Genomic DNA, 16,796 nt, shown 5'->3' on the forward strand with positions numbered 1-16,796 from the left:
CATGAATCTTTGAGATCTGGGACATGGTTTCCCACGGTCTCCTCACTGGCCAAGTGGGACATGTGGCTAGGAGAAGAAGAGGAGAAGGCAGGTGGAAACCTGGATGGTGGAAGGGCTACAGGGGGTTGTCAACCACGCACTGGTCCAGCTGGTGACATTCCTATGGGGCCGATCCTGCGGCTGATGCTCCCTGAAGCCTTCACTGATGCCCTGGATGATGAGGTGGGGATGGCCTCAGCCAGCTGGGGGGCAATACCAAACTGGGCAATACTGGGTGTATTGGAGGGCAGGACTGGTGATCAGATGAAACCAGGTGATGGGAGCCTGCTGATGTCGGATGGGAGTCCTGCATCTGGGAAGGAAGGAGAAACCCCACGTGTCAAGACGGGGAGGCAAGCAGTCATGCTGAAAAAGCCTGGGGGACCCACAAACCAAAGGCTGGACGGGAGTCAGCAGTGTGTCCTTGTGGTGGCAGAGCCCAATGACACTGTGGGCAGTGGTGCCTGAAGCTCAGGGCTCCGTTTGCAGGGAGCCTGCTTTTCTGCGGGCACCACGGAGACCATGTCTGGGCTCCCCAGGACCAGCCAGACACAGTAGGTGCTTGTTTCGCATGATAGTTGAGATTGCAGGGGACCTACTGCAATCCTGTCCCAGACTCCCAGCCTCGCCATGCTGTGGGCTGGCTCCACCAGCCTTCTTCCACACCTCCTCTCCCGGGAGCTGCCTGCATCCAGCTTAGCAAAGTGGTCCCTGTCTCATCCTCCTCTCTGAAAAGTGCTTTTCTACAGAAACACTGAGTGAGACAGAGAGGGTCAGCGCTGACCCAGGAGTCATCCACTCACCCAAGCGGCTCAGGGACAGGGGTCCCTCATTCCCTCTCCGAGGGTCCCATGGCGACCTCTCAGGTCCTGCCGTGGTCTTAGGGATCTTTCCCCCGTGGTGACAAGGGTCTCCCTTTTCCCCTGTGTTCCCAAACGTCCCCAGTGCTCCCCTCTCTCTCCCACCGTCTTAAGGCTCGTTGCTCCACCCTCATTTCCTCTCATGGCCTCCAGGCTCCTTCATTTGCCTTCCGTGTCTCTTCTCCCAAGTAAGAAGTGATAGGACAAGAGGAAATGGCCTCAAGTTGTGCCAGGGGAAGTTTAGATTGGACATGAGGAAAAATTTCTTCACCGAAAGGGTTGTCAAGCATTGGAACAGGCTGCCCAGGGAAGTGGTGGATTCACCATCCCTGGAGGCATTTAAAAGACATGTAGATGTGGTGCTTAGGGACATGGTTTAGTGATGGACTTGGCAGTGTTAGGTTAACGGTTGGCCTTGATGATCTTCGAGGTCTTTTCCAACCTAAATGAATCTATCATTCTATGATTTATGATCTCAGGGATCCCTAGTGCTCCCCCATCTCCCCCATGATCTCAGGGCTTCCCAGCTCTCCCCCATCTCCCCCATGATCTCAGGGCTTCCCAGCTCTCCCCCAACTCCCACATGATCTCAAGGCTCCCCAGCAGTTTCTCACCCTGTCGGCACTGCTATGTGCACCATCACCAGGCAAGGCCTACTCCAAAGCCCTGGACAGGTGATGAAGGAAGGAGAAAGGGCAGGATGGGAGCTGCCGATGCTGAGGGCAGGGACAGGACTCATCGAAAAGGACAGGTCAGGGATACCAATGGTGCTGTCACCCCCCAGCTCCAAAAAGATGCAAATGGAACATCCTGCACCAGCGCACTCCTGGTAGCCTTGGTGTCCTTCACTGGAGTCCCCAGTCACAGCGAGCTGCGCTGGCCAGGGCACACGGAGACAGGCAGAGGGCTGGTGCAAGGTGGTATAAGTGTATGCATGAGTGTGGGAGAAGGTAATAAGGTTTGTTTTCCACAAGCCTTGCTTTAAAATACAGACACCCTTTCCCGATGCTTTGCAACACGGTTGAGGCAATGCGTGCACAGGGAGAAGGTCTCAGGGTGCGCCCCAGCTCCTGTCCTTGGGTCCTGCGACCCAGCAGGGTGGCAGCTCAGTCAGTCCTTGATCAGGAGGGATGGGAGGGATGCACCACTCAGCTTTGGAGGCTGCTCGCAGATCCATTTGTTCTTTTGCCAGCATTTTGAACTCTCGATTTTCCCATTAGCTGACAGCCTGCAGTCTGAACCATAGTTGCACCTAGGAGAGAGGGCACGTCTCAGGGGGTCAGTGACAGCATCCTCACTGTGGACACCTCTTCCCACAGATCCCAGTGCCTCAGGGGTGAGCAGGGCGCCTGACGCTGGGACCAGTCTAAGGAAGGGCCACAGTCCTCCCCGCAGCCTCTTGCTCTACCACTTGGAGATTTGGCAGTGCACCCCACAGCTGGGGGTCCTTGCACTTACAAAGACTGCTTGCTGTCCTGCCATACAGCAGTCCTCTTCAGGTCAGAAGAAAATCGTGCTCCAATCCAGTAGCTGACACCAGGTACCTGCACAAAATGCTGGGGGAAGAGAAGCTGTCAACCACTTGCCCCACGCCCAGCACCCACCTGGTGCCCCTGGTGTCCGGCAGCCCCAGGGCCAGCCATGCTCCTCCTCACAGATGACCAGGACGGGCACACAGGGATCGTGGTGCCACCCCAGCGCCTCCACAGATGCTGCTGCCACTGTACCCATGGGCGTCTGTCCAGCCCTAACATTGCCCCCACCCTCACGGGGTGCCACAGCTCCCTGCTTCGTACCGGCACCGTCCATGACGGCCAGTCACCTTGGACCAGCAGCTGAGCGGATTTCCTGCTGCAGTCATCACAGCTGGCCCACCAGTTCTTCTTCTCCACCGAGACAAAGAGGCACTTGCCCCTGTAGAGCACCCAGCCTGAGGGACAGCACTCTGGGGGCAGGGACACAGCTCAGGCGCTTGCCCACCGATGGGTGCCCCTGGCCAACACATCTCCCTGGCAGCGGCACTGCCCGTGCCCTGGCACCACCACGGCCCTACCTGTATTCACGCAGGCGCGCAGCATGGCCACAGTGCTCTGGCTGTTGTTGAGCTCCTCCCGCACCTCCTGCACCTCCTTCTCCATCTCCCCCAGGATGCCCACGATGCGCCCCAGCTCGGCGTCCCGGCTGCCCAGCTCCAGGAGGCTGCCATTGCCCTCCTGCCACGCTCGCTGCAGCTCCGCTCTGGCCCATGCCAGCTCCAGCTGTGTCTGCTCCAGGCTCTGCTCCCGGGTGCTCAGCTCCTGCAAGAGCCGGCCCTGCTCGGCCGCGTGCTCCCGGGAGGCGTCCCGTAGGCTGCGGGTGAGCTGCCAGTCTGGGGACAGGGGGTGAGCTGGGGCATGGCGGTGGGACAGCCCAGGCAGGAGGACCCGGCACTGACTCTGCTCAGGGGGTGGAGGGGGCATGGGCACGCCGTGGGGAGGACATGGCAGCCCCAAGGGTGACAAGGGGAGGGAATGGGAGGCAATTGGGGGGCAACAGGTAGGATAGGAAAGGCAAAGGGAGGCAACAGAAAGGTGAAGGTGAAGGTGAAGGTGAAGGTGAAGGTGAAGGTGATGGGAAGGTGAAAGGAAGGTAATGGGGGCAGTGGGAGGTAAGGGGAGGGCAAGGGCGGAGAGATCAAAGGGAAGGGAAAATGAAGGCAAGGGGAGGCAAAGGGAAGGCAGTGGGAGGCAGTGCAGGCAGATGGAAGGCAGCTCAGGGTGGACACGCAAGAGAGAGAAATCAGCCCCTGGTCCACCAGCCCCTGGCACCCCCAGCCCTGACAGCCCCCTCCAGCAGTGCAGCCATCTCCCAGTCCCAATCCCACTCCCGATGCCCGCCTTCCCAGCTGTTCCCCCACCCCCCAGCCCTCACCCTGACTCACAGCAAGCCCCTAGGGCCACTGTGGCCACCAGCAGCAGCAGCAGGCTGCCTGCCAGCAGCCCCATGGGGACACGCCAACGCCGGGACCAGTGCCCTGCAAGAGATGAGCACCCACAGGCATCACCCCATGGTTACACTGCCACCACCCACCCTGTGCCGGGACATCCCCATGGCGGTGGCCACAGCTGGGGTCTCACCTGGGCTGGGTGCCGCGGGTGCCGGCCCCGGCGATACGTTCTCATAGGGGCTGTCATCCTCATCAGGGCCTGCGGGGCAGGTGGAGGCAGTGAGCGGTGGGGTCGTGGCAAACTTCAGGTCAGCGTAGACCACGCTCTGGGCCATGCCCTGGGCTGCCCCGATGACCCTGATGCCTCCTGCTCCACCACGGCTTCTCCCCTTCTCAGGGCTGCAAAAGAGAAGTGTGGCTGGTTTCTGCAGAAGCAGAAGTTGGCTGTGAGATGGGGCAGATGGGAGCAGGAAAGCACATGGGGTCCTTGCCATTGGCCCCAGTGCTGCCGACCTGTCTCCTTCCACGCCCCGAAACTGCTCAGGGTCCCCTGGGATGGCAGTGGGGCGGTGCAGCTCGGCACTGGGGTGCTGAGCAGAGCTGCAGGGCTTAGTCTACTGAGAATCAACCCAAATCCCTTGAGCAGGGAAGAGTGGGGCTGGCCTCCGTTTGGGAACAGAGTGCTCTGGGGCTGGCCTCCGTTTGGGAACAGATTGCTCTGGGGCTGGCCTCATCCAGGATGGAGGTTCCTCCTCTCCGTGCTCTGCTCCAGGGTTTGAGCATCTCTGCTGTGCGGAAATGTTTGCCCTAATGCCTAAAAAGGATTTCCACATTGCAGCATGAGCTCTTGCTCGTCTCCCCTTCTCTGGGCCACATCTCCCCACTCTGCCAGCAAGGAGACCACAGGGGACCATATCCCAAAACTCGAAGGGTCATGATAAATAGACCCCATTGCTCTTCCGTGGTCCCCAGCCTGATCCTCCCCAGCAGCGGGCAGGCAGGTCAGGCACATGGCACTTGCCCTTGGTAAATTCTGCTGGGCTCCTCCTGTTCTCCAGCATGTCCTCCATGGGCCTGGATCACTGACGTGCAAAGGAGGACGGGCTCCATCTTCTTCCTGGGGATTGGGAGGAAGCGCTCAACCTTTATCTTTCCAGGCCTCCTTCCTGTCTGCTTTGAAACTTTTATTTTTCCCCTTTTTTCCCTTTTATTTTTTTCCCTTTCTCCAGTGATGAAGGACTTGCCTTGCTCTTGCAGAGATGATGGAGTGCTGCCTCACAACTCTGTGCTCCACCAGTACCCCTGCACACCCCAAGTCCTGTCCCTGCAACTGGCTGTGTCCGCGTGTGTCCAGCTGGTCCCTGACTCAGTGTCCCTTCTGAAACCTGCCTTTCTCTGGATGCAGTTCGGCAGGGACCTCTGTGATGCTGAGGGGCTGGAGGTTGGAACCAAGGAGGAGATGCTGGAAGTGCTGGGGTTGCGGTCTGGGGAAGGGAAGGCAAAGCACGTGTCATTGCTCTACACAACCTCTCTGGGGGGCGTTTGGAGTGCTGCCAGGGAGAGGATGAGAGGCGGCAGCGGCAAAAGCTGCATTGTGGGAAAGTTCCCATTCCCAGAGGCTGGGAGAGGAAATCCACATCTGTGAAGACCTCCAGCCCTCCACAGGGCTGTCCCCAGGACAATGTGTCCCTGTGTCCAGGCTGGCCCCGCTCTCCCTCATCTCTCCCCTGGCCCACAGATTTGGGTCCATCCTTGCTCTGCCACTGCCCTGACCTGAGGCCGTGCTACCCTGGCCCTGTCATGTGCCTGGGGGGACCGTGAGCACTTTTGGGATGTGGGAGGAGACGGGTTGGTGGTGCTGGGACCAATGAGAGGGTGCTGGTCCCTGCAGCCGTGCCTCGCTGGTCCCATCTGCAACAGCTCAGAGCAAACTTCTGCTTCTGCAGACGCCAGCCACACTTCTTTGCACCCCCGAGCGACAGAGCAATTACCAGGGAGCAGGACCACCCCAGAAAGGCATCCCAAGGGCAAGGCGGGAGCCAGCAGGGCTCAGGGCTTGCCCAGTGCTTGCCCACATGGCCCAGAGCGTGGTTTATGCTGACCTGAGGTTTGCCAAGGTGATGGGCTGCCGGACCATGGCCAGCCAGGTGCTGGAGGCAGGTGAGAGCCCATAGGAGAAGCCGCGCTGCCGGTGCTCATCGGGGGCTGCGGGGCAGGTAGAGGCAGTGAGCGGCAGGGTCGTGGCAAACTTCAGGTCAGCGTAGACCATGCTCTGGGCCATGCAGGTGGGCACTGCCCTGAGTGGCAGCAGTCCAGGGACTCGGTCCTGCCTGCTCCTCTGTATTCAGGTGGCAGGCTGTGTCCAAGACCGCACCAGGTGGAGCCACTTCTTCAAGTGCAGAAAAGCAGAAGTAGTTGCTTTATTTGCAAAAAGTGAGGCTGCTCTGGCTCCTGGGGGTGGTGGGGCAAACAAGCTCCACCCTGGGCACACATTTTGCATCTGCCTCCCCAGGCTGCAAGAAGCCCCAAGAACCCATGTATACTGGCCCCAGCGAGGCCATGCTCCCCGGTGCATCACCTTCCCCATCCCAGCTCCTGCCTGAGAGACAGGATGCAGCAACCATGGGGGTTGGCACTCCATGTGTGCCAGGAGGGACTGCCAGGGACATCCATGCCAGAGCTGCATGCTGCTGACACAACCCAGGTGGTCTATATCTAAATCATAACAGCTGCCAGAACCAGACCCCTCCAAGCCAAGCCCCAGCACGCCTTTTAGGCTCTTGCACATCACTCAGCCTCAGAGCAAAGTGTGGGTGTTTGCTGTGAGCTCCTCAGACTGGGCAGGCACCAGAAGACAAGCTGCTGCCCAGCCTAAGCCCTCCCACCTCTCCACTGACTTCCCCAAAAACCACAAACCCCAGGCAGCCACCACAGTCAGAAAGCCCAGAGCTTCGTGGGGACCTGCCTCAGCGTGCACAGGAGCTGCTCCATGCTGCTACCAGGCCACGAGGATGCCTGGATTGATGCTGGCTTACAGCCACTTCCTTCAGTGCTGCAGCAGCTGCCGCTTCCCACGGGGCAGTGATGTGACCAAGTCAGTGAGCTGGAGGATGCACCTCCATCCCACCACCCTCATCCTCCAAATCCAGCCACGGCATCCAAGTGCTAGAGTTTATTGGCAAAGTGCAGAGATCTGACAGGGTAAAGAGGTCTGAGAGGGGAGGTGGTGATGCCCAGAGATGCCCATGTGCTGGGGTCAGGCAGGGAACAGGGTGGTGGGACAGCCAGGCCGGACATCCCCACGGTCACCAGGTCCCCACACAGGTGTAGGTGGTGTTTCGCCAGAGGAAGGCAGGGCGTGAGGATCGGAGCCACTGCAGGGTGGTTGCGCTCTGCTCGCAGACCCAGCCGAGGGCATCCCCGCACGAACCGCTGGACAGCCCCGAGCCTGACACCCTGCCACAGGCCAGGAAGGAGCTGGTGGTGCGCTGGATTGGGAAGAGCCTGCAGGGAGAGAGCGGTCTGAGATAGGATGGGCAGGATGGGCTGAGGTCATCCCGTCAGCAACTCCTCCAGCCAGGGACCAGATGCTGCAGAGATGCTGTGGGAGCAAAGCTCACCTTCCCCCTGCTCCTCCCAATTAGGACACACACCCTGATCTCCTCCTACATCCCTTCCTGCCAATGAGCTGCCTGTCCTCCTGCCCATCACCTCCTCAGGCCCTGGTGTTGGACCCTCAGCAACCCTGGTTAGAGACAAGCCGACAGCCTCACCCCTTCAGTGCGGTGCCATCCAGCCACTTCCAGTCAGACCTGGCGTTGTCCCTCTTCAGCCCCACGAAGAAGACCTCCCTGTTGGCTGTGCGCATCAGGAAAGCCTAGTGCAGGAGAGGACGGACCTGCATGAGTTCCCCAGAGGGACACCCAGCCCCAGCCATGCAATTAGTGATGGAGGCTGCGCAGGACAGGCACAGCATCACCAGCTCCCCACCTGGAGGCTTGGCTAGGCTTTGGGCACATGGCCAGAGCCAGGGATCTGAGACGATGCTGGTGATGGCTAGGTGACTGCTGAAGGACCTTGAGGTGGCCATCAACACAGCCCGATGCCTGCAGCGAGCTGGACAGGCCAGGCTAGGTGTACTCACCAGGGTGGCATTGGCTCGGATGGTGACCAGCTGTCCCCCTCTGGAGCAGCAGTCCTCCCTGCTCTGCTCCCAGCTCTTTCTGGCAGAGGAGAAGTAGTAGCACTGCCCCGCATGCCAGAACCAGCCAGCCGGGCAGAACTGGCATTGCCCTGTGCACCAAAAATACAGTCTGTGGGAGCAGCCAGGACAGGGCAGCCGGGAGGGGCTGCCACCAGCCCCCACGCATGGGACAGGAGGATGACAAGGGGCAGGCAGCGTACCAACCAACCCAGTGTACTCCTGTGGCTGCCCTGCAGAGAGGACCCTCTGCTTGCGCTTACTCTGGAGTCCAGCTCCCACATCCCATCTCCCACTCCCCAGCGGGACCCCAGAGGAGATCAGCTGGTTACACAAAGGTGGTCAGGCAGGGGAGGTCCAGGTTTGGGGATGTGATACCAGCATCATTTGCAAAGCACAGGGAACGCAGTCAAGATTTCAGCTTCAACAGAGACTGGCCAAAAGAGAGCACCCAATGCCGTCCAGCCCATGGTAGCTCATGGTGCTGGTGGTGTGCCTAGGCAATGCTGAGCTGTGCTGGGGTCTTCTCTTCTGAAGGGGTCCCAGCAGTGCAGCCTTTTCAGCAGCTCTGCGGCAGCTTTCCACGATGTGAGCCAGGGCATAGGCAGCAAAGCTGAGGGAAGGCTTGGGAGTGGGGAGGGGGGGCACATTCTGGAATGGGGACAGATCTTGTCTCTTTAAAGGGGCAGCTGGGCACTCTCCAAACGTCTCCCAGGAGCCCTCTGGGCTCTCCTACCTCGCTGTGTCTGTTGCCCACAGATGGGGCTCTCCTCCATGCTCCAGGGACCACGGGTGCAGCTTGCCTGCTGTCCTAAATCTACAGAAGAAGAGTACAGGAGTTTCCCCACCAACCCTGGGCTCCTGCTCCCAGCAGCACCCAGTGCCCTCTCCCATGGGACAACAGCCCCATGGCTGCGGCTCAGGGTGTCCTCCCCTTTAGGTGACCTGCCAGCCAAGCCGACCAAGGTCCTTGCGGTTTTTGGGAGCCCACCACACAACAGGCTTTCGGGGAAAGTGCTTCTGCCTTTCAGTTTCAGTGTCACTGCTCTCCCTCCTGTCTTCATTTTGTTGCCATGTGATGGAGCGGGATGCCCCAGCGCAGTCCCCAAGCCCACGCTGTCTCCTCACCTTCCTCTCCCAGCCAGGCAGGTGAGGTCTTGCCTCACCAATTTTCCTGCTTGCCCCAGAAACCTGCAACGCCCTCAGCCCCATGCAGGAGGGCCCAGCTCCATGGGTAAGCTGCAGCTCTGTCTGTTGGTACACGGGCCCCATGGTGCTGATCCCAACCCCAAGACCACAGCCAGAGAGGTCCAGGCGCAAGCAGGTACTCACAGTGCAAGCCGATGCTGACGAGGATGATTTGTGCCAGCAGGAGCAGCAGGGAGAGGAGACCCAGGCTGAGGGCTGCCCAGCACCAGGGCAGCTGCACTGGCTGCTGAGGAGCTGAGAAAGTGAGTTAACCTGGGCCCTGGGGGCTTGGTGGGACTCCCCCCAGCCAGCAAAGGTCTATGAACCCTAGCCAGAATCTCAGGAGGCAGCAGGGGAGCCCAGGAAACCTGAGGGAGAGCCTGTCTGCAGCACCTTGACCCTCTTAGGAGTCGTCTCTCTGCAGACAGCACTTGGCACAGGACAGGGGGTGCGCTGTGGCACTAGGGTGCAGTGGGTACTCCCCTGCCCTGGAGCCCCTCCTGTCCCCCACCCCAAGAACAGGCAGTCTGCAAGGGGGCTGGAGAGAAGCTGTTTGGGAGGGGACACCTGGAAGGGGGGAGCCGGGGGAGCAGGGCTGGGGGAACAGCCATGCAGAGGTCAAGGGGCTGCAGGAGGGCAGGGGACCCGCCAGGACAGCTGGAGTGCCCAGGGCAGGAAGGAGCGAGTCATTACCTGGTGTGGGAGGCAAGCGCAGATCGGCATACGTGACCCCCTCTTCCATCCCTCCCGCAGTCTCTCACTCTGCGCCCCACGGGGGAAGCAGCAACCCCCTCCCAGCCCGCTTTGGCAGCCGGGTGTGACGCGAAATGGAAAGTCTCACTTCCTGGCAGGGTCCCCAGAGGCACCACCTGGGCCACAACTTTGGGGAGGGTCGCGGCGCTGCTAGAGACTAGGGTGAGGGGGAAGCCCAGAACCCAGGTGCCAACCTGGCACCCGGGCATTTCCATCACGAGGGAAACCCACACCCCCGGCTTCCGGGCAGCGAGCGGTGGGATGGCTGCTGGCTCAGACACAGGGCCAGGGCTGAGCCGTGTCGAAGCTGCTTTCTCTGCCCTGACCCCTCGGTGTTCAGCAGATCTGTCCTAGGGACCATGCAGGGAACCTGGGCATCCTTGGGGAGCCAATGACAGGGCCCTGTCTGTATCCCCAGGCTTTGCATTCTCAAAGCAGCGAGGCTGTGGGGCGTTTGCTCGGATGCGGTTTCTGACGCCTCTTTTGCATGGGGCTGCAGCTGCGTCTCAGCTCTGGAAAGCGTGGGGCTGGGGTGCTCCTTTCGCTCCCCGAGCCTTCAGGGCTGCCGTGATGGCCACCCCTGCCGTGCCCTCGGGGGTGGGGGGCAGAGATCATTCCCAGCCCCGCCATGGGTGGTCCTGCCCGGGCCCCCTGCCCCACCGCGCACCTACAGCCGGGCAGGGCGGGCAGGGACGGGGATGCCCGCGAGCAGAAAACGACCCTGGGCCGGGCTGGCGGGTGATGGGGCCGATGGCGCAGCCAGGACTACGTTTCCCAGCGGCTCCTCCCCGGGTTGCACATGCTCCATGCGGCTCCCGGCGACTCCCGGCAGCTCCCGGCGACTCCCGGCAGCTCCCGGCGCGGCGCCCGGTGCGGCGCAGGGGCGCTCGGTGCGGCGCCTGGTGGTCCCCGGCCCGGATCTTGGATCCCGGTGCAGCTCCCAGCGCCGATCCCCGCGACTCCCGGTGCAGCTCCCGGTGCGGCTCCCGGTGCAGCTCCCGGGGAGGTTCCCGGTGCAGCTCCCGGGGAAGCTCCCGGCGGCTCCCGGTGCAGATCCCAGTGCGGCTCCCGGTGCGGCAGACTGCCGGTGCGCTCTCGGGAGCGCACGGCCCAGCCCCGGGGCTAAGCCCTGCCTCTCCCAGCCTCACCAGCGGCCTGGGGCCGAGCTTTTCCCCGGCACCCACCCTCGCCCCCGGCAGCATGCCCCGCGGGCGAGCCTGGACGCAGGCGGAGGTCAGCAGCCTCCTGGCGCTGGTGGGGGGCTCGGGGGAGGCCGCCCTGCTCATGGCCTCCACGTCGCGACCCAACGAGGCGCTGTGGCGGGAGATCTCCCGGGGGCTGGCGGTGGCTGGCTACGGGCGCACCGTGGCCCAGTGCCGCTCCAAGTGGAAGGCACTCAAGCAGGCTTTCCATTCGGAGCGGGAGACACGCCGGAGAGCAGGACACCATTCTCCCCGCCTGCCCCCCCACTACCGAGCCATGAAGAGCATCTGGAAGGCAGCCGGACGGCCCGTCTTCGGGGAGCGGAGGATGCCAGGTGGGTGCTGGGGACGCCTGGGTGGGTTTAGCAGGATGGCTGGACATGGGATACTGGGGGAGCACTGGTGCTACACAGTCTCCCAAGGTCCCTTGATGATCTCTTTCTCTTCCTCTAGACCTGGTGAAGCGGCCCCCCAGGAAGCGCAGGTCAGCCCTCACCACCCACTCTACATCCTCACCAGGGCCACCAGGTACCTCTGCAGGCTCGGGCAGCCAGAATGGGGCTTGTCCCAGCTGTGAAGTAGCTGGGACTCCTCATCTCCCAGTTACTGAAGCTCTTTTCTGCACCCCTTCGCCCTCCTTCTGCAGAGCACGATGTTGACGGGGACGCCCCGGTCGTGCTGCTGTCCCCGCTGCTGCAGTGTGTGAAGGATGAACCAGAGAGCTGTAAGTACTGGTCTGCCCCGCTGCACCGGGCTGCACGGCCACGGCTCCAGCCCAAGCCCATGCCAGCATGATGGGACAGGGCGTTCTTAGATGGTTGGGGGGCCCCTCACGAGTTCCTCAGCAGGGATGCTTGCCAGTGGGGTTGTTGGGACTTCTCTCTCCAGAGGCTTTGGCTGTAAACCAGCCCCAGAGCCTGAGGGGATGGAGATGGCTGGGACAGGGCAGGAGGGGTTTCCCAGCTTTGACTCAGCCTGAGGGCATGGCAAGGCTGCTGGCTGCCCCATGGCAGGTTGCGGGTCTCAAGGTCTCTAAGGAATGGTGACCCCGATCCGGCCCAGGGGGCTCTTCTGGCTGTGCGGCACTGCAGGGCATGTGACTCCCCTTCCTTCGGCAGGTCCTGGCTCCCCCCTTCCTTGGTAATACCGTAAAGCTTTGGATGAGTTAGGACTGGGTGTGAGGGCTAGAAGGTGCCTGCAGCTTCCCTGCCCTGCAGCCCACCCAGAGGCGGATCTTGCACCCCCCTCACTGCACACTCCCAAGGGTTTGGCACTGAGGTGACGCAGGATTCATCCCTGGGTCTGATTTGCATGGGCGCCCCGGCCAGCATCCTGCACTGGGTAATTACCTTCTGTCTCCCTAAATTCCCCCTGCAGTTTCAAGTGGATGTGGGATTCTCCTTCACTTCCAGTCCTAATCTGTTGTGTAGTGTTGCTGCGTGCTGCTACGCCGCTGCTGCCTTCCAGCCCAGAGGTGGCTGCATTGCAGTGGTGGGTGAGTGACTCCTGCTTTTGTATCTAGCTCCTGAAACGCTTTGGGGCCCTGCAGGGTGCTGTGGAGCTGTGGCTAGGGCATGTCGGGCTGCGGGGCTGGCCGAGGCAAGCTGGGCAGACCCCGGGCTGGCGGTGATCCCCCCCGGCAGGTCCCATCAGACGGCGCATCTGTTCTCTCTGCTCTCTCCCAGCAGCCAGTGGGGACCACATCGCTGGAGTGCCGCCTGCTCCCGCCGCTGTGCCACGTAAGGCTTTCCTTGCCCTGCTTGGCCCGGTAAACCCCCTCAGCCCTGTGAGCAGGGTCTGATACGGTTCTCGTTGCAGACGCCAGTCGCTGCTTCCCTCCCCTTCCCCTCCTGGGTGAGTACCGTGCCCAGGCAGCCCGTGCTTGTGCACCCAGGAGCAGGAGGCAGCCGCAACTCACGGGCTGTGTCTGCTCTCTTTCTAGGCTGTGACACCACGATGAAGCAGGAAGGAGCTGAGCAAAAGGCTGGTAAGGGTCTGCAGCTTCGAGCAAGTCCCCCTGCTCAGGGGGTCAGCTCTGTCCTGTCCTGTCCTGTGGGAATGGAGGGCAGGGGCTCCCGCAGGCAGTGCCCACCAGGGCTCTGCAACAGGGGCTGAGCACAGGGCTTGGGTGGCTCCAGCACCCTGGTTGCTCCCTCTATGCCAAATCATAGTGGCAGGTTTTCCTGGTGAGATGTCCTCGGGGATGGGAAGAGGAAACCGAGTGCTGCCAGCGGCCGCCGCAGCCCCAGGCTCCCCTGGGATGGCTACCATGGGCGAACAGCTGGCAGCAGGTGAAGAGGCGTTGGATGCAAGCCTGCACGGTAGGTTCTCCCCACAGCATCCCAACAGCGTCACGGGGCTCTCGGAGCCATGATGAGGGTTTGCTGACACTGACCCCCCTCTTGCTGCAGGCTCTGGCGTGGCAGGCTTGCTCCAGAGCGTTCAGCAACTGCTGGTGCAGATCCTGCAGACATCACGGCAACAGCAGGCGCTGCTGGAGAGCCTGGCCAGCGACACCGTCTCCCACCTCCACCTCCTCTCCCACAGCCTGGTGCAGGTGGGTGAGACCCTGCACCAGCTACTGCTCCGGCCACAGATCCAGACTGGGCCCCTCAGCCACTACGTCCCCCACATGCCCCTTTTCGAGGGTGGCCCTGGGGTGCCCTGCTCCCCTGGTGCTCCCCACACCTCCCCGGATCACAAAGAGGAGCCTCAGATGTCCGCTGCCACCAGCTGCATCCCACCATGAGTGCCACCGTCCCTGGCCCCAGGGGCGAAAGCTTCGCTATGCAGCTGTGGCACAAATCTTTATAGTAAAGATGCAAACCCAGATGTTTTGGAAGTTTATAGAAGAGACACATTTTAATAAAATTTAAAATAGCTTTTGTATCAGCGATGACAATGGACCGATTCTTTCCCCTCTCTCTGGGGGATGTTCCCCTTCTCACTTTCGAGATGAGCAGAAGGGGAACTCAGCTATTTACAGCCTCCGAGAAACTCCCAGGCCACATGATGCTGGGCAGACATACTTTCTCTGCCTCTGCTCGCTCCCCACCGGCTTTCAGCTGTGCCTGGGGCCAGGAGGACCCTTGCCCAGAGGACCTGCCGCCAGGCCGTGGAGGGGAGTAGGGCTGCCACTGGGCCCGGGGAAGTCAGGGAGCCTGGCCAGGGCAAGGACTGCTTCCTTCTATAAGGGAACGGGCCAGGGTGGGCAATGCTGGGCAGCACCGGGGCTGGGGAGGCAGCACGGGCTGTGGCTGTGGTCCCTTGGTCCCCAGATGCTTGGTGGGTCGCTTCCAGTGGGCAAGCTGGGGCTGTCACAGCCTGTGCTTCAAGTTTGCAGCGTGCTGCAGTGAACCCCCTCCTGCTCCTGTGGGCTCAGGACATGGGTCCCCATCAGGCAGTGTTAGTTGGAGATGCACCGTGACGTGTCATGCTTGGCAAAGTGGCACCAGCTCTTGCCCAGACCCCCACCACCTCCACCAGGATACCCACCTCCTCCACGAGGGTGGGGCAGATGTGCCAGCTGCCTTCAGAATCTCTTGGCCATGTCCAGGGAGAGGATGTAGCCAATGCTGCTGTGGTAGGGCAGGTAGACATCAGGATGGTAGTCCTGCAATGCCACGTGCCGCTTGCTGGAGAGCTTGTGGGTAGCCTGGTGCTTCTCCCAGGAGAAGAGGGACCCTACACAGAGGGCGGTCCACACCACGTCAAGCCCTGCCAGGAAGGTGGGCAAGCAGTCCATGTTGAAGCAGTCGTCATTCATCTTGAAGACATAGCAGGGCCAGCACTCCTCAGGTGACGTGCATCACCTTCAGGGTGAGGCTGCAGTACATGTCCCTGTATCTCGCCAGCAAGATGTCCCCAAACTCCTGCCCTTCCCACTGCGTGCCCTGGCCCACTGCTCCCTTGGATGCCTACCCCACCAGAAACACCATCTGCCAAGGACTTTCCAGGACACCCCACATCCTTCAATGACATGCCAAGCCTCCGCAAGGCCTGCCATGGATGTCACCAGGATGAGCAGCACATGCCAGCTGGCTGGAGCACCTCATGTGAGGCCAAGCCATAGAGAGGGGCCAGGGGGATGGCCAACGGGGCCACAAGTACAGTGGCTCAGGGATGGCAGGTGCTACAGCATCAGTGAGCCACAACATCACAGCCCAGCGTGCATCTGGCAGGGAAGAAGCGTGGGTGAGCAGTGCTGGGAAAGCCCGTTACCTCTCATGGCACGGTCCCTCGTCCCACACTAGCTGCACGCTCTGAGTCACAGAGAAGGGCCATGATGCAGAGGCACACTGGCCCCGTGATGCAGCAGGCAGGGAGCTGGGGCCCGCCGGGGCTCACCGGGGCTGCCAGGAGTGGTGCCAGCCCCGGTGGGGACGGTGCTCCCATGTCCGCACGCAGACCCTCCTCTATGCTCCTGAGAAGGGAGCAGAAAGCACCTGGCTGCTGGCCAGCAGCTCTGGTCTCAAGCCCCATGGCAGTAGGGCCACTGCCTGCAAACAGCTCTGCGTTGGTTTTCCCAGGGCCTGGGGGGCTGATCAGGGTGGGTGAAGGTAGGAGAAAGGTAGGATCCCCCTTCCTGAGCCCTGCTGCTTGCAACTGTTGATGTTGCAATGGAAGAGCACCTTTGTGCTGCGATTGTCCATGGTCCCCACCCTGCTGTGCTCCCCGCCATCGTGCTGTGCTCCCCCCTACCCTGCCATGAACCCCACCACACTCCCTACCGCCCTGCCATGCTCCCTGCCATCCTCCTGTGCTCCCCACTGGAGGCTGCAGCCTCCTCCCAGAGGCTGCAGCCTCCTCCCACAAGCCCTGGGACACCATGGCACACAGTCTCTGAGCCATGGGGGTGACGGGGCAGTGGGGCAGTCCGTTCCCCAGCACGGTGCGGGATTGAGTCCTGGCAGAGGTGAAGTGCAGTGAGGGGTGCCTGGGACAGGGTGCAGTAGGGGTCTGGCTGCAGAGGAGGGTGGGATTGCAGCAGGGCCTACAGTAGGGTGCTCTGGGGGTCACAGATCGGGGGTCTATGGGGTGGCTTTGGAGGTGCAGTGGAAGACAGTGATGTGCAGCACCGGGAACTGAGGAGATCAGATTGAGAGTGCGGCCGGGTGCATGGGGCTGCTGTGGAGGTTCAGGGGGGTGCAGCAGGGTGCATGGGGCTGAAGTGAGGGTGCAGGGAGGTGCAGGGGGGTGCATGGGGCCGCAGTGAGGGTGCAAGGGGGTGCAGTGAGGTATGTGGGGATGCAGTGAGGGTGCAGGGTAGTGCAGTGGGGTGCGTGGGGCTGCAGTGAGAGTGCAGGGGGGTGCAGTGAGGTGCGTGGAGCTGCAGTGAGGGTGCAAGGGGTGCAGGTGTGTGCAGTGGGGTGCGTGGGGCTGCAGTGAGGGTGCAGGGTGTGCAGGGGGTGCAGCAGGGTGCATGGGGCTGCAGTGAGGGTGCAGGGTGGTGCAGTGGGGTGCATGGGGCTGCAGTGAGGGTGCAAGGGGGTGCAGGAGGGTGCATGGTGGTGCGTGGGGCTGCAGTGAGGGTGCAGGGATTGCAGGGGGGTGCAGTGGGGTGCGTGGGTCTGCAATGAAGTTGCAGTGGGGTGCAGTGGGATGCGTGGGGCTGCAGTGAAGGTGCA

General features: G+C 61.8%; 3 protein-coding genes across 4 annotated transcripts; 1 reads left to right on the forward strand and 2 right to left on the reverse strand.

Moving 5' to 3' along the window:
* Positions 1 to 2,009: 2,009 nt before the first annotated feature.
* Positions 2,010 to 4,160, reverse strand: LOC147526323 (C-type lectin domain family 4 member G-like). Its single transcript, XM_086629237.1, has 6 exons — positions 4,016 to 4,160; positions 3,820 to 3,912; positions 2,953 to 3,267; positions 2,696 to 2,844; positions 2,358 to 2,455; positions 2,010 to 2,151 (listed from the first exon to the last, which is right to left on the reverse strand). Exons 1-6 carry the CDS (start codon positions 4,158 to 4,160, stop codon positions 2,010 to 2,012), a joined length of 942 nt encoding a protein of 313 aa, XP_086485363.1.
* Positions 4,161 to 7,130: 2,970 nt separating this feature from the next.
* On the reverse strand, positions 7,131 to 9,956 carry LOC104376185 (killer cell lectin-like receptor subfamily G member 1). The gene is made up of 6 exons (XM_086629966.1): positions 9,908 to 9,956; positions 9,359 to 9,469; positions 8,763 to 8,843; positions 7,970 to 8,118; positions 7,599 to 7,702; positions 7,131 to 7,329 (listed from the first exon to the last, which is right to left on the reverse strand). Exons 1-6 carry the CDS (start codon positions 9,954 to 9,956, stop codon positions 7,131 to 7,133), a joined length of 693 nt encoding a protein of 230 aa, XP_086486092.1.
* A 1,211-nt stretch (positions 9,957 to 11,167) lies between these two features.
* On the forward strand, positions 11,168 to 13,918 carry LOC147526324 (uncharacterized). Of its 2 annotated transcripts, XM_086630067.1 has the most exons (8): positions 11,168 to 11,504; positions 11,623 to 11,697; positions 11,816 to 11,893; positions 12,855 to 12,908; positions 12,988 to 13,023; positions 13,112 to 13,156; positions 13,347 to 13,490; positions 13,581 to 13,918. In XM_086630067.1, the coding sequence occupies exons 1-8, from the start codon at positions 11,168 to 11,170 to the stop codon at positions 13,916 to 13,918; spliced, it is 1,107 nt and encodes a 368-aa protein (XP_086486193.1). The 2 variants fall into 2 exon arrangements, with proteins under 2 accessions (XP_086486193.1, XP_086486194.1); XM_086630068.1 differs by lacking the exon at positions 12,988 to 13,023 and having other exon boundaries at positions 12,858 to 12,908.
* Positions 13,919 to 16,796: the final 2,878 nt, after the last annotated feature.

Source organism: Tauraco erythrolophus, chromosome Z, assembly GCF_009769465.1.
Source record: "Tauraco erythrolophus isolate bTauEry1 chromosome Z, bTauEry1.pri, whole genome shotgun sequence".
NCBI lineage: Eukaryota > Metazoa > Chordata > Aves > Musophagiformes > Musophagidae > Tauraco > Tauraco erythrolophus.